The sequence below is a fragment of the Columba livia genome, chromosome 2 (assembly GCF_036013475.1).
Source record: "Columba livia isolate bColLiv1 breed racing homer chromosome 2, bColLiv1.pat.W.v2, whole genome shotgun sequence".
NCBI classification, from domain to species: domain Eukaryota; kingdom Metazoa; phylum Chordata; class Aves; order Columbiformes; family Columbidae; genus Columba; species Columba livia.
The window spans coordinates 84132100-84149160 of NC_088603.1; the positions used below are offsets into that span (position 1 = coordinate 84132100).

The window sequence follows — 17061 nt, forward strand, 5'->3', positions numbered from 1 at the left end:
GATATATCAATCACTGTGCAAAATGTTGACAATCAAGTGGTACACAGCTTGTTAGACACCACCAGAAGAGGAAGGAGAGCTATGAGACAGCATGGAGCCAATGGCTCAGGTGAACAAAGGGCAGAGCAAACGGGAATATACCTGCAGCCACTGCTGCCTCTGGAGGAGGCTGGAAGACTGCCAGCCAGGCTTTGAGTGTCCACCATAGTTTTCTGGCTGAAGATCTGAGTAGGACTCAACCATAAATATTAGCTCACTTCTGCAATTGCCTTTTCTAAAGAAGGCCAGATTTCCATAATAACTTGCTCCTGTGCCAAAGCATCTCTGATAAAAGTGGGGTTTGAGGGTGGGCTTTATATAGAGTGTGTTTTTTGTGTGTGGTTTGTTTTGTTTGTTTCTTTTGGAGGGGGGGAATTTTTTGTTTGGGGTTCATTTAATTAGTTTGTTTTTTTCTGCTGTGAGTCTTGGAAGGCAGACCTACAGTTGCGAAGGAAAGCAAGGAGCCTTCTGGTCAGTCTAGATGACACTTAATAAAGAAAATACTGAAAGAGCCCCATCACTGGATGAGAAAACAGAAATCAAAACGGTGTATGCAACCTGTAATCACAGTAAAACACAAATTTCTGTGCATACAAACAGAGCCAAACATCCCATGACAGATTTACATTATCATCTTCTTTCCTTTGTGAAAGACAGTAGCAAAGTTGCACTTTTAAATACCCTTACCCCAAGAATAATCTCTGTATGTCTTTATATATACACAAACAATGTCTTTGGGACCTATGGGAAAAGATACACCTAATACTCATTTTTGCTTCATTGATTTTGTTTTCCACTCTCCTTTTCTAGTAGGATTCAATTTCTGACTGCCTCCAGCTGGCCAAAAGAAGACAGGCAGGTCAACTAATGATTTCACTACCAGAAAAATGAGTCAGGTGAACATGTTTCTTTTTTTTTTTTTGTTTTTTTTGTTTTTTTTTTGTTTTTTGTTTTTTGTTTTTTTTTTTTTTTTTCCCCTTTATAAATGTTTTGAGATCCACTGAACAACAGGTACCTGTCTTACACTGTTTTGTGTCAAAACAAGGACAGAAAAATGTTTTTTCAACATACATATATATGTGAGGCATTGGAAAGAGGGAGATGCCTCAATTCTTCTCCCCACCCCTTTTGATCCCAATGCCTTGGCCACTGCCTGATAAAAAAACATAAGAAAGAAGCAATGCAACAACAGAAAGTTCTCACATTCCAAGCATTAACATCACATATGCTGAGCACCAGACTCAATTATACTTTTAAAATGCATTACAGATGTAGCTCAACCCAAATGGGTGCAAGATGTACAGTCAGATATGAGTTTACAGATGAACGCTAGGAAATAGCTGGCAGAAGACAGGCAGTGTTGTTTGCATTTTGCCAGCCCAAATCTTCTCCCATTTTCCCTCCACCTCCTCCTTTCTCTTTAGGAGTTTTGGCAGCTGTGTCTCAGTCTCTTCAAATTACTCTTCTAATTGGGTGTTTCTATGGAAACAGACTAGAAAACACAGTACCTCTCCATTAAAGAACTATAAAAACAAGAGGTGCACCATAAGAAAACAAGAAGGTTGAAAAATAATAATACAATGAGAAAAGTTCTTAACAACAGTGAGAAACTGTATAGCCTTTAACAGTTTAACAGCACAGGGCAACCCGGGACTGTACTGATGCTGCCAAGTGACCACATAACCAGCTGCGATTCTGAAGGGATGGCCTTTGGCTGGAACAGCGAGTGTTGTGCTGTTTTTCACAGAAAATCTCTGCAGGCCCCACGTACCTACGCTGGTGGCCTCATGTAGTTCTGTGTCCAATCACATTCACTGTAATACAAGACAACATTCTCTTGTGACTACTCTCTCTGCGAGCATTTACTTTGACAGCCAGTGCATTTAGCATCACCTCAGAAGGGATATTTCCTGGCACAATGTAGCATTTAAAGTGCAGGAGCAGAGAATGCCAGCACACTCAGACTGTACACCATTCTTTAATAAGGCTGAATAGATCAGATCTTTGATCGGTATGTGTTCTGTACACCTAAGTGTATTTTGCAAATTGTCGGGAAAGCTTACTACATTCAACCTCCAGCAGAAAGCTAGTTGCCTACTATCTAGTGACAGCCACCAAGAAGATATAGCTCAACACTGAGAAAACACAAGGTGCCAATACCCCAACAAGGGAGTACAAGACAGAGTGTGTGTGCTTCACACAATGCCTGGAGTCTTGCAGGGGAAAACACTGACTTCATCCAATCTGTTAAGGAGTTATCACTGAATAGAACTTAGTCCGGTCATTGACACATACAAAAAAATTAATTAGAAAAAAAAACTACATCCTGACAATGTCAGGTCATTGGGTTTTAGCACCCAGCCCACCACTTTAACCCACGAGGAATGAATCAGCAACAGAATTTCCATCATTTCGGATCCCAAGTCTATTGTGAATCAATTAAAAGGCACTGCCTGCTAGTGAAGGAATGTCACAGTAGCCTCAGCTGAAAGGAAAGTGCATTCAAGACTTAAATTAAATTATAACATTCCCTTACCACATAACCCATAGCAGCAAAAGGGACCACATGGGAAAAAAAATCAGTTCTGAACCATAAAGCCAAATTCAAAATTGAGGAAAGGGGAGGGAAAGGAAAAAGTACTTAATGCTTCATTACTCAAAATATCTGTTTTGCTGAATTTTTAAGGGTGAAGCTAAGAGTGCTCAACACCTTTGCCAGCCTGAACTTACTGCAAGACTGGGGTGGTAAACAGCAATATCAGGCCTCAAACAACAAGCCTTTGGCATTCTCAAGCCCTGGTCACAGAACCTGGTAATGGCTTTGGTTTGTTTATTTTTCAAATTAGTCTTCGAACATTCCTCTCTGCTTCTAGTGATATTGAAGATACTGACATTAGGCAAAAGTTTCTCCCAAATTCAAAAATGCAGTTCTCGTTAATACACACTTCTCTCTTTATAACAAAGTTTACTAAATTATTCCCCCCAGATTGTTGACTAACAGTTCCAAAATGTACTGTAAAAAGTGCTGCTGGAAATCCAGGGAATTTCTGCCTTTAAGCAGTGCCAGCATCTGCTGCTACCCAGGTTCTGCTCTCAGCTGTGTTGAAGCAATGGAACCCTGTAACTGCCCTGGAGTAACATAGCAGAATTTGTGAATATATCTTTTCAGTGTTAACGAAGAAGAATTACACTTATATTACATGCAAGATAGTAATCTATGGTAAGATGAATAATCTCTACACCATAACTTTTTTAAAAAGGAATGTATTGTTTTCAACAGTCAATGGGATAAAGACAGAATGTATTAAAGCCTTGACATTAATGAGCGGCACTTAAGACAGATCAGAGATTTTTAACGTTGAAGAATAAATCTGAAATGCACTGAAAGTTTTATGCTATTGTAGCAGTGAGGAGTGAAACAATTAAGTATTTTTGTTTAAGGCCATCTGTCAGGTTGATCTTCGGTTGAAAATCTTTCTAGAAAGCTACACTGAAAACCCCTGTACTTATCAGTCTAGTGAATTTTAAACAATATAGTAGTTAACCTAATCTAACCTCACTGTTGCCAGGGCCTAAAAGCTCAAACCAAGGTCAAGGCAGACAACAATAGGTCGTGAAGGAAATAAAACATTAAATATTGTGGCCAGCTGCCATCTCTTGCCTGGACGTCAGGAGTTTATTCTTCACCCTCTTCTTACTCCACCTTTCCCAAATAATTCTGTTAAATAAGACAGTGAAATTTGCCATAGGACCAGAGTTGAGAAGCCATCTCAGAATTACAATGCTGTTTGGACAAGCTTACCTCTAAACTATAATTGACACCTCCTACCACCCTGATGAAACTTCTCCACTACGTTGAGAAATACAGCAACACAGGTATCTGGTAGTTTTTCTATGAACGTCCTCAGATGAACACCAGTTTGTGTCCCTGAAGGAACTGTTATTCCTGTCTGCCTAAGAGATGCAAAAGACTGTAACCATTGCCCCCGGCAGCAGAAAGCAGTATCCTCAAGATGCATCTGGCTAGCAGAAAATTCACATGAAAGGAACATTACAAATGCTTACAGTAACTTGGTAGCAAATCCTTTACTCCCAGATTTTGTTTTCCATTTGCAGCCCTGTGAGAACAGGGAAGACCCACCCCCCCAAAAAAAACCAAAACGAAATAACCCTTTAGAGCACAAATGAGCACAAAACTATGCATAAACAATGGTATTTATAAGGACGCTGCAATTTGCTGCCTCAGCCCTTCAGCCACTTCTGATATGGGAAAGGCTTACTCACACGGCCTTTCAATGAAGAAATGCAGAAAGTGGTTTGGGGGAACAAAAATAATTTAAATGAACTTCTACAGAGGCCTACATGCTCACCTCTCATGTTCGGAAAATGATTCACCAAATTTCAAGACAGAGACAACTTCCAAAATTAGGAAAGGCTTATTTTATTTGCCAACTAAATACATTATGTGTGATCAGACGAGAGCTCATCTTCTATGACAGTGCTACAAAGAGCCCTTATTTTCATCAGCTTCTTGATCACTCGTTCTAATTTCCCAAGTGTACTGGGAGCTCAAGTTCTTAACATCTGGAGTTCTTGTCTTCATACTGCAAGCTATTTGCTAAGAAAAAAGCTGAAAACAAAACCTCAAATAAGACACCTAATTATTCATTTTTAAACCACATTATATTATTCCTTTTAAGTCTGAGAATAGACTCGCATGCATGCTCAAGAAAATCAGTTGAAAAAAAAATAAAAGCATCTCAGGGACAAGTTTCCTGGTTCTCATTAACATGAGGAAAACCACCTGGAATTTCTATAGAATTAGGAAAAACATCATTTTCTTTTAAACATATGTGAAAAATGCATGATACTTGCAGAACAGCAGACTGATGTAGGCTGATTCCTTACCTGAAATTACTTTTTTCCTTACTTTAAATTACTTTTAACAGCCTGTAAGCTTACTTCTCAGCAAGGCAACATGATTTCATAAAGCTTTGTGCAGCCTCACACAGATGAGAGAAATATAATAGCAGGAACTTGCACTGCTCACACATAAAATGAAGTGTTCCAGTGCTCTCACTCAGGCAGAGGGCCAAAGTCATACCTAGATACAACCTGGAGTAGGCTACTGATTTACTACAAAGTCAACTGCCTTCACTGTCGAGAAAAATGAATGTTTGCTTTCACGTTCCAGACAATTTGAGACATTTCCGATGTAGAAAACAGTTCCCATATAACCCAAGTCCCATTTACACACAACAGGAGTAATTCTTGCTGCCACCGTGCTGGACAGCTGTGGTATGTCATTGCCATTTTCCATCTCAACCCTAGACAGAAAGCAGAAATATTTTAGGTGCACTCTCTGTTACAATTTTAAAAAGGAGAGAAAAGGAAATTACTTACTAAAAAATTAATGCTGTGTATTACTCAGCAGCACACTGGAACAAAGGAGAGGAAACTGAAGAATTCATATTCCGTCCAACATCAAGACAGCACACTACCTCTCATAATGTCTTATTCCCTCTGTGTGCACCTTCTGCTGTACCTGTCCAAAACGCTGAGCAAAGTAAGACAGTTCCAATGCTTTGAAGGAGAGGTATGTAATCGCATGAAAAACAACCCTGTTTCCCTGCTTGTATGGTCTGTGGTTATGCACTTTACTTTTTCTTGTGACATCTCTGCACATGTCTCCACATAGTTTGAAAAAAAATAATGTGGAACAATCAACAGAAAGGAAAAAGTTCAGTTCATCCAGGTAGCTGCCTATTGAACTAAAAATAAGCAGCTCTTTAGATGATGCTAGCTCTTGGAGTAGGATTTGAGATGAGTTGGCGCATCTTCACAGTCTTCCTAAGCAAGTCATTAATTCTGGTTTATTGTTTAATACATAGTTAATATTCTTAAACATCTTGCAGTAAGTAAATGTGATGTTTTTAACAAATATTTCATAAACAATTTAGGGAAATTATATCAACACATGCAGATTTTAAACACTAAACTTTACCCTGTTGAAGGTTCTGATTCATCAGGTCTACCAGATCATGAGCACTGCTTCTAAACTGACACAAAGTCTGGCTGTCCATGCCTTTCTAAGTGCTAGAAGTCATTTGCTTCCCACTCTAGTGCATTGAGAAGTATTACATTTATACAACAGAACTGAAGTTTACTGGAACAGTGATACATATAATGTTTGTTTCTAAAACACATCACTGGCATACTCCATGCATTCCAAGCCCTATACAATTGTCATTCAGAGAAGAGATGCAATCCAGCCTGGCAAAAATCAGGACAATTTAGGCTTTTTAATAAACCATAGCTCTTGCTGCATCAATGGACATGAAGAGAACCAAATACCACATAGTACCAACTCAAATTTCATTTCAGTTACCTACCATTGCATTTCTCTTACACCAACTAATGTAATTTTTCAACCATGTAAACTGTAAGCAAGCTTTTTTAATCACATGAAATTGTGGCTGAGATAGTATGAAAAAACACCAGTCACTGCAATTGTGCTGTAGGTATCTACTGCCTGGAAGTTCTGCGGACCTACCAAACCAGACTGAGAGCAGTTTGCACTGAACCATTTCTGTCAGTACGAGTGCAGGCATATCCCCATTGAGATGTGGTTACCTACCTTCCACACACCTTACACTACTCAAATTACTGCCTTGAATCACACTCCTGAACAACCTTGAATACACTGAAGAAAAATCTACCCACAGTTCTACTCAGCATTTGCTCTGGATAACATAAACCTTTGCCTTCCATAACCGTACAGAGATTAGCTTTCACAGTTTGATAATCTCAGAGCAGAATGTTAAAAATCCAACGTATTAGTGAAGAAAAAAAAAGCCAATATTATGTACCTGCAGCTACAGGACCTCTGTCAGTTTATTTGCTTTTCATTATTTCTTTGCATTGTTGCCATTTTGATTCCTTCTTTTCTGGTCAGCCTATGACACTTCAAGCACCTCATACATTTTATCTTAGTAGAGGGCCAGCATAAAGACAAATAAGGATTTGTTCACCACAGTGGGGAGAACAGAGAATAAAACAAGAAATGCTGTATATAAGCAGGCTGAGGCAAAATCTCTCATTTAAAGATTAACTATCAGTTTCAGACACATTTACCTTGGTGGCAAAGCTTGCCCATAAGAGTGGGTAAATGTTTTGGTGGTTATTCCCTCTCAGACTCCTGAGGGCTTGACCAGTGGGCTGCTGATGCTACAAAAACAAGGGAAATCACCTGGAGACAACACAGCACAGCCTTAGATATGCCACAAATGATCACTGAACTCATCTAGTTTACCCCAAATCACAACAAAATTGGCTAGGTTTCACTAGGATTTTTACAGGGGAGATTCCTCATGTAGGCAAATTTGGCCCTGAGTTCTAAGCCTGGAGAAGGCTAAATGAGCAGCATCCCTAGAGCAGAAGTTGTGAGAACAGTCTCAGCTCCATTTCTGTGCAAAGCTAAATATCCAACTTGAAGCCTGCATAAATAATTCATGGAAACGGGTGGAGGGATTTTCTGTTAGAGACTTTTACAGAGAATGAGCACAGCTTACTTGCTTAAAACAATTGCATTTTAAAAGCTTTCAAATTGTGCCATTTCAGCTCTCTAAGCAACTTTGAACAACACAGTCTGGTATCTCAGGCAACAGTTTGTTGCCTAATATTTGAAAGGACTGTAAGTGTGTGTGTATCTGCTCTTTCCAAGAGAAAGGAAAATGGCTAGGCAGGGTGGGGATGAACAGTTTCCTTCATTTCCCCAGAAAGCAGCAAAGAGTGAAGAAAAACCTTGAGTACATGGTGCCCTATCAAACTCAATTTCATATTTTTCCAGTAAGGTGCAAGGAAACATCACAGTTCATCTGACAAAACAGCAAACTTAAACCACTACCTGCCACAGTTTAAGTGATTCCTGTAAGCCTTCCATAGGTGGGAAATATCTTTTGTTCATTCCTTATAAGCACTTACTGCTGCAGTGTCACTAAAAATGTGATAATATTTTGGCAACCGGCCAGCTCTGACTGATGCCATCATGCAGTTTAATCACTCAATTTATATTAATCTGCTTCACCTGTACTTACGTTGAGCACATTGATTCCTCATCTTAAACCAGCTAAAAAGTTTAAGATTAAAACTCTTAAGACTCAATACTGACATCAATCCCATTCAACATCTTCACTAAAGACTTGGATGATAGGAATGAGGGCACTTGCAGCAAGTTTCTGGACAGTACTGGCTCAGGGTGAGTAAGCAATGTGCTGGGGGTAGGACCAGGGCCAATATAAATCACATCAAGTGCAAACAACAGGTCCTGCCCCAGGGATGGCATCAGATGTGGCCAGGGCAGCAGCTTTGCAGAAGACATGGGCAGACCAAAACAGTTCAGCACCAGTCAGATGTGCACCCTTGCAGCAAAGGTATTTACCCACAGGTCCTGCTGTTTGAGCCATACTGGAGTGGGCACAGTGGGGATAACCACTTTTCCCTTCTGCCTAGCTCTTGTCAGAGCCCACTGGGAGGGCTGGGTCCAGTTCAGGGCTCCCCATGACAACAAGGACATGACCGAGCTGCAACAAGCACTCAGGAGGACTCCCCAGGTGAGCAGGCAGATGGAACACAGGACCTACAAAATGCAGCTGGCACAGGTGGCAGATGGACTCTCTTCAAAGGTGCACAGTGACAGGAAGAGATGTAATGACCACAAACAGCAAAATATAGAAAAATAATTTATTTTTTTTTTCCACCATGAGGGTGGTCAGACATTGGACTGGCTGTGAAACCTTCATCTTTGAAATAAGCTGATCTAGCTGAACCTGCTTTGAGCAGAATAAAGGATTGCATGTTCTGCAGGTCACTTGCAGCTCTAAGTTATTGCTTGATTTTTCCTAAAGTGGTGCCTTCTGTCAAAAAAAAAGGACAAATATATTTTCCCTTTTATTCCCCCCCAAAAAAACCCTGCAATCATACAACCACTGTCTTTAGCAATCTGAACAACCTGGTCCTCTGAAACATGTCCTTTGCCCTTGATTTTCATTTTAGAGGACACTAGGAGAACTAGCTTTACATTAGAGTAGCTTTTACAGAATGGATAAAACTGGAAAGATATATATCCACAAAGAGTATAGCAGAAAATAACTGATTACATATCAAGAGGATAGCTATTTTGATCACAAGAATAATTAGCAAAGAAATTCAAGGAATGCCACTTTGCCATCTGAATCATCAATTAGAAGCAATGCATTTGAGTACTTGTTCTAACAACCAACAGATAAAGGCAGAAAAAGAAAATTGTTATTATTTACTCAAATCTAGATTGCAGAGTCACAGGATGATTGCAGTTGGAAGGGACCTCAGGAGATCATCTTGTTTAAGCTCAAACCACGGCTTTTCAAAAAGGTGGCTTTAGTAGGATTAATATAATGGTTTTGGCAGTACTCTCATGGTTAGGAGTTAGAGTGGTAAAATGGTAAGCCTGGCACCACAATATCCACAAAATTTAGCAGAAATAATGTTCTCAGTTTGTCAAATATAAAACTGAAAATAAAGGCCTTTTAAGATAAACTCTAATAAAAGGTTAAACACTGCTCTTTAAGATGGACAGCAGACCCAGGTTAGTTCAAAGTAGTAAAAAGCTGCTGTATCTTTAGACTTGTGGTACACACCATTCTGTCTGTCATGAGTTTCTTGAGATTCTTGAAAGGGCAAGTCTAGGCTTGAACTCCAACACTGAAGGCTCAGAATCTGCATCTGGGAATGCAATAAATTCAGAATGAATTTTGCAACTCCAGATATATATATATATATATATATATATTTTTCTGATTAACTTGGTATCATTGGAAATGAGCATTTCTTGAGCTTGAATTGTGTTGTTTGAAACATCTGATGTCCTCAAATCTATGCTCAGTCTGTGGTAGGACCCTGCAGAAAAAATGAGTGATTAAGCACCAGCTCCCAAAGCTCTCTGGCAGCCTAGGACCCTGGGAAAGTGATACTCCGTCCACACCAGAGGCAACAAGCTCCTACAGCCACTTGAGGAAAAGTGACATGACACAAGTTGACCTGGAAAGAGAGTGCTCAGTTTGAAGAGGCACAATGACACAATAAGAGAACTACTTAAAGACAGCTAAGGGAGAAGAGTGAGGGTTGGCTCAGATTCAGAAGTGCTTGAACTCAGGAAGTTATCCCACATGAGGAGTGCTCTGGAGGGAAGGATGTCTGTAAGAAGGGACCACCAATTTCCTTGAAAGATGATATCTAGGCATCTGTTTGGAATACAGGAGGGTGCTGTTAGGGAACAGGAAAACCAAGAAAACACTTGTCACGGTCAAGATGCACAGGTATAAGGTAGGAACTGTCAAAAATTGAGTTTAATTAGGCTTTGAAACATTAAAAAAAAAATTGAGTAAGAAGTTCTTCATCTACATTTAAAATTAAAAAAAAAAAAAAAAAATGAAAATCAAAGGTAATTAGTAGGGATGGTATCCATGAAGAACTGCAGATGAAAATCATTTAGGAGCAGCCTAATAACTAAGATACAACAGCAACAGAAGAGCTGTTTTAACTAAAGGGTGTTGCTTAAGAACAAATAGGCTTTTGGGCCCCAAACAATTTTAGGCTTTGAATGAAAGAAATATTCTGGATCCTCAGAGAAATAAAGTTTTGAAATAATCTCCCACAGAAATGGAGGGGAGGGGACAAAGTGCTTTCAAGAGAGGCTCAACAAGTTAATGAAAGGGATTGCATGAGGAGGTTGCACCAACAGCAGAACAGTTGCTCCCAGTGTCCCAAGACATGCCTTCAAATTGTTTGTTCTCCTCCAGAAAGAGCCAATAAAACCTTGCCCACCTTTATTACAATAGTCAGTATGACATTCACACACTGTAACGATTTGCAAGCCTTTTTTAACTTTAGGTGTTGCTTAGTAACGAGCATTAGTACTAAAGAACAAAAGTGTTGAAGCATTGTTCTACACAGCCTTTTCTCCTCCACATACAGTTAATCCATCTCAAAAATGGGAGTAAATCAAGTTTGCTAAAATCCCAAATTACTCTATGATGATGAGACCCTGAAAAGCATTTCCTCCATCCCTAATGACATTGGTCACAATTTTGAGAGTTGCTCTAGGCAGAGTTTGTTAACGTGTGTCGATGTTAACTCAGTTTTACAGAAAAATGGCTGGAAAAGCTTCAATGGAAGTACTTTAGCGTGATATGCTTCTTTTGAAATGAGTGTCTTTCAGAAGGCTGGTATAATGGCCAATCACTTGTCCAATTTGAGGAAAAAGTCAGCTCAATAGCTGAAGATTTTCAGAAATAAATGCCACTTTTTTGTTGTTAAATGAATGCTTTCCCTTGCACCAAGTATTAGGAAAGCAGTATAAAAAGCTGAAATTGAAACATTTTCATCTGATAGGAAACAACTACAAATTCCGACAATCAAATTAATTTTCTTTTCTGTTTCGAATAGTCTTATACTTTAAACTATCTTTGTAGTGAATTTTGACCTCTACCTCACTCTATTATCTATATTCCGAAACTGCATAAACCCCCACTTTTTTCTAAACTTGTACTATCCCTCTTACTTCTATAAAAGTTTATTAGATGTATTAGAATGAGAATTTGAACAGAGAGAAGACCTCTCCCTCCACAGTAAAGAAACTTGACTCTCTCAGTCAATTAAATACAGTAAGTCTGGAGTAAGTCTTAAGGAATGTACCACTTTTTCTATTGCAGCAAAAATGCTGCGAGGCATATGTAGTTATGATGCAAGTTTAGGGGCAGGAAGAGCTGGGTCTAGGGATTTGCAGCATGGATGTAAAGGGCTTCTTTTCAGCTGCTAGTGGCAAGTGAAAAACAGAACAATGTAACTGAAGCCTACATAAATTAAATACTGCTCTAAACTGCAACTGAGTTGTTCGTTGCTACCAGATTAATAGTCCCTGACTGGTTTCATCTTCGGCTTTCTGTGGCTTGCATTCCTTGCCGGGATACGTCGATCTGTATAAACCACAGCAAAAATTGTTAAAACCGCGGTGTCTAGGCAGCAGCATATCCACAACCAACAGCAACTAAATGCATTTAAAAAAAAATAAAGTCTTCTCTTGCATGTTTAAAAGAAAAAGACCTTACAGGGCCTGTAGAGGAAACAAATTAAGTAAATCACTCATCTCTGCTGGAAATATTAAGTCCCACTTTGGACACAGTTTTTACTATGGTAAAAACTGGCATCAGCCTTGGAGACCTGATTGACAGAGCAGATGGGGAAGAGGCAGGAAAGCTGATGCAGGCTTTGAGGGCATGAGCTTTGTGGGACAGCCTGGCTTGGAGGGCTGCCATGTGAGCTGAATGAGGATGACACTCCCCCAAGGGCATGCAGTCGATACACAGGCAGATGGGGACAGGGGCTGTGAGGAAGAAGCTTCTGAGCAGCCCCAATCTATTATTTCCGGGACCTTGTACTGCATTCAAAATGCAAGGTACAGAAGAGGAGGGTGAATACTCCCCCTTTCTAGTGCTGCTGGAACAAAGCCACGTTGAGAGATGTCTTGGCAGAAGATGCAAGCCTGGATGCCTTTGCAGAAACGCAGCTCCATGCAAGCAAGTGGTGACGCTAGACCTAGAAGAGGTGAACAAAGCTGACAAAGGCAAGCACTGAATATTAACTAATAGCGACTGAGTGATTGCTGAGGAAATTCTTCATGCCTCCTGAAAGGCAGCAGGAACTTCTCTGCCAGATATTTAACACCTACTTAGCAGTTAGGAAGCCACCAGCCAATTCAATAGTTGTTTTGAAAGTTCCATCAAAAGATCATTTCTTGCATGCACAAAGCATCTTCTAATGTGACACTCCACTGAATGCTTTGGTCAGCCTGGGGTTTGGCACTGGAGTGATGTTTTGTGTCAAAGCAATTTGCCAGTTCAGTATTCAATCCTAATGTGCTCTTAATCTGTATTAGCTACAGGAAGCAGGAAAATTCATAGTTTTCAGCTCTGTGGATGCATATGAAAATCTTTACATAGCAAAGTCCTTGATATAAGAAACTGCAGCAGAATAATCGTCCTGCAATTAACAACTTATTAAATCCTATTGAAGTTACCACTCCCATCTGAGAAGTGACCCAAATTTCAGAGTTCAACTGAGTCTTTCCTTCGAACCCACTCCTGGGCACATATAAGGAAGTGCTTTGAAACAGTAAGCACAAGTTTACCAAGAAGAAATAATATCTTACCTACTTGATTGCCTTCAGAGATGCAGTGACCTTGGCTTTTTTTAAGCCTTTTAATGCTATCTTCTTCAATATTCTTGTAACCAAGTTGGTGCGTCAAGGTACATTACACCAAACTGGGAAGAACTATCAACATAATTGAGGGCAGGGCTGCCATCCTTAGGGACCTCAATAGACTGGAAGAATGGGCCAAAAGGAACATCAAGGTTCATCAAAAGGAACATCAAGGACAAATGCAAAATCCTGCACTGAGTAGGATTAACACCACACAACGGTACAGGCCAGAGACTGCCCAGTTAAGAACCTTCTACTCAGCTTTCATGAAACCACATCTCCAATACTTTCGATACTAGAGGGACATTAAAGAACTGGAGCAAGTCCAGTAGAAGGCCCCCAAGGTGGCGAGAGTGGTGGAGCACTTAACCCGTGAGGACAGGCTGAGAGACGTGAGCTTCAGCATGGAGAAGAGACAGCTAGGGGAAGTAGCAAGGCAAGAGGGCTAACAGCAGTTTCCCATTCCTACAAGGTTATCAGGAAGCTAGAGCCAGGCTCTTCACAGCAGTGCATGGCGTGAGGACAAAGAATCAATAAGCATAAGTTGAAATGAGGAATTCATACACTATAACACGGAAAGCTTTTTTAACCCTGAGGAAAGTCAAGCAGTGGAACAGGATGCCCAGAGCTCATGCAACCATTGTCCTTGGAGATTTACAAAACTTAGCTGGATAAAGACTTGGGAACCTGGTGAGACACAGCTGACCCTGCTCTGTGCAGGCAGTTGGACTTGTCCACTGAAGTCATCTTCCAACTTGAATTATTCTATAATATTGGAAAACACTATTTGATTTTTATAGGAAAACATCACTATAGGATGATATATTCAAAGATGGACCTGATTTGCTAGCACAGACCTACATTAGCTATATGTACATCTACTTTTCCAAAGCAGCACTTTCCAGCATGCACAACCTGTATCCTATCCAATGAAAAAAAATGCCACCTGAGTTCCCAGAAGGATCTAATGTCTCATGGCATTAAATAATGCGTACTACTGCCCCATATAAAAAGAATAAATTATTTCATATGAAAAGAGTGAACAATCCCAGTCATACTGTGGATCAAAAACCAGGACTGAGGTCTATCCTGTCCAGCCCACTGTATTCCACAGTTTCTGCTGCATTACAGTCAGCTTTGTTTAAAGGCTTCCTATCAGCAAAAGTATTAAGAAATCTTCCTTCTGTCTGCTTTTACTAACAACAAGGTCAAGGCCAGACAACCACTAGATCATGCATACAGCACTGCATTATACTTAATACTTCATTCTGCCAATTATTGAATATTGAGGTCTTGGTTCCCCAAGATAATCTGTAACCATCTTCATACTACAAGTGTTATAACATGCATGAATTAAAGGTGCTACCTGGACACAAGATTAAGCACAAAGTCACTAAGGACAACTCTGGAAGTTAACTAGGAACACGTAAGGAGTTGACCAAATAAGCCTGGAAGAGACTAAAACAGGCTGTAGCATTTATTCCCAGGTATCATCCTAGTGTACCTACTATAAGCTTCTTTGAGTCTTATGAACTTTAGCAACAGACCTATACTACAGCATACTATAGCATTTGTCAATAGATTTTGCTGTCCTAAAACAGCAAGTAAGTGCAGAAAACCATATTTTACTACTTTCACAGAGTTGCTTTTAAAGACAGAACAATGTTTTACTTTTACTGAAAATGTGGGGGAGGAAAGAAGATCCAGATCAAGGACTTACAAAAGATTCCTAAATGCACAGATTTTCCACTTCTATCATTTGCATTCATTGACCAGCCACTACAGTTTCAAAGCTATCTAGATAAATTACTCACTTTTGGAATATTCCAGCTGTCACTGATCTCCCAGAAAGATATCTGAATAAATGAAAACACTTTAGCAAGAGCCTGATATCTGTAATCAGAAAACCTCAAATTAGTAACTCAGTTTTATTGCAAGTCTCAAGACACTGCTAATGTAATTGTACTTTGTCCCTTGGCTCAAGGAATTAGTATATGTCAATTTTTGAGAGGGCTTCTACTTACCATACCTGATGATATGAATTCATAGATATTCAAACAGCTGACACTACTCAGTGAGCATATCCCCACTAGTGGTTCCTAGAACCCCAATAGTACTTCTGGAATCATGGTTCTGAAAGCCAGTTTCACAATTTTTATTCTGTGTAAAGACTTGAATTGCATTTCTAAGTTACGGGTGTGCATGGCTAAAACTGTTTTTTGCCATGACTGCATTTGATCTTAATACTGTATAGCTACACTTCTGAAATAAAGTTTAGTTATTCTGTAAGGTGAAAAGGTGTCTTTATGTCAGAGCTGCCTACTCTACACATAAAAACACTCAAAAAGCATTACTTCCATCAGATGGGAGGGAGAGGGAAGCTTTCAATCATTTGCAGATTCAAACATACTGCAGGTAGTTAAACACCTGATTTATGAGTACAGGCACTGTTTGCCTCTGCATATTATGGTAGGAGGACTTCACATTTTGTTTTTTGTGGCTCCAATTTTGCTTCAACAAGTCAATTGCGGGTGGAAGTAACCAAATAGCACATAAGATGCCAAGTGGAGGCCTCTGCAAACTTGGCTCACAGAGTACATACTTGTTAGTCTTAAGTTTGCTGTTCTCATTTTAGTCCCCTGTGCTTCTAGCATCTGCTAATTGTTTATCAAATTTAAGTCCTTAATTTATCCACTTACAATCCCGCGTGCTTTCCTATAACATTTTATCATCACATTTGTGGTCCTGCCATTGTTCCCCTTGGAAGTTAAATGAAGTTGGATACTAAGTGATGCTAAACCTTAAGCAAATGCCACCAAGAAGGTGCAGGTATCAGTAGCAGCATACTGCTTCTTTAAAATATTACTGTCACAAATGAGAGGACAATAAAAAATATTAACAGTGAGTTTGAAAGCACGTTAAATACAGCCATGTATTTCAACTCCACCATATCTCCAACCACACAATCTCATTATTTGATCTCTGCAAGTTACATTGTCATGATGGGTGAATATGTGCTAGGGAAAAGTTAACTACCCTACAAATGATTCAAGATTACTGAAATTATTTACCTTCATCTTTTTTCCTAACACAAAAGCAATTGGGAAAGACGTGTGTATCTTGGTACGTTCTTGACCCAACTTCCTGTGACACATAAGGTTATCTTTCTGGCATATATTTCTATGTTCTTATGATAATTTGACCTGCCCTTCAGTTCACAGTGATATATCAGTGGATGGCATTTTTGCTGGTGTTTCAATGTATTAATATGCTACTTTTTCCCCCATAGAATGGATCAAATGACTATGGCATTTTTCTGGAAAACCTAGTAAGAAAAATGTCCTTAGTAAAAACCCACACAAACACTGAACAAACAAAAGAGTAAAGTTTAGAAGCAGCTCTCCATTTTGCCCCCCACCCCCCTGAAAAAACAAAAAAGAGAGAGAAAAAAGATAAATAAGAGTCTGGCATGCAGTAAAGCAAAAATAATCTTTCCCTCATTTCGGATTTCAGTGAGTTGCACATTTCCAGACAGCTGTTCTGTTTCAAGCAAACAGGCAAAGTCTGCCTCTGCATATGAAGGCTTTTCTATTAATATATTATTGGCTGGTTATGGGTAATCTGCCACGGAGTACCTATATCCATATATCCTAATGAACTAGAATTACATCTCTCATTATCCTAAAAGAAAACCAACAATAAGAAACCCACACAACACATCACAC

General features: G+C 39.5%; 1 protein-coding gene across 3 annotated transcripts in view; it reads right to left on the minus strand.

Moving 5' to 3' along the window:
- The window catches only part of FBXL7 (F-box and leucine rich repeat protein 7), a 187683-nt gene that overhangs the window by 80880 nt on the left and 89742 nt on the right, over positions 1–17061 (minus strand). Inside the window, exon 3 of one of the 3 annotated variants that reach the window (XM_065052627.1) lies at positions 9717–9801. The exons of the other annotated variants lie outside the window; for them this stretch is intronic. Within the exon in view, the coding sequence (XP_064908699.1) occupies positions 9717–9801 (85 nt within the window). The remainder of the gene's footprint in view (positions 1–9716; positions 9802–17061) is intronic. 3 annotated transcript variants of the gene reach the window in all.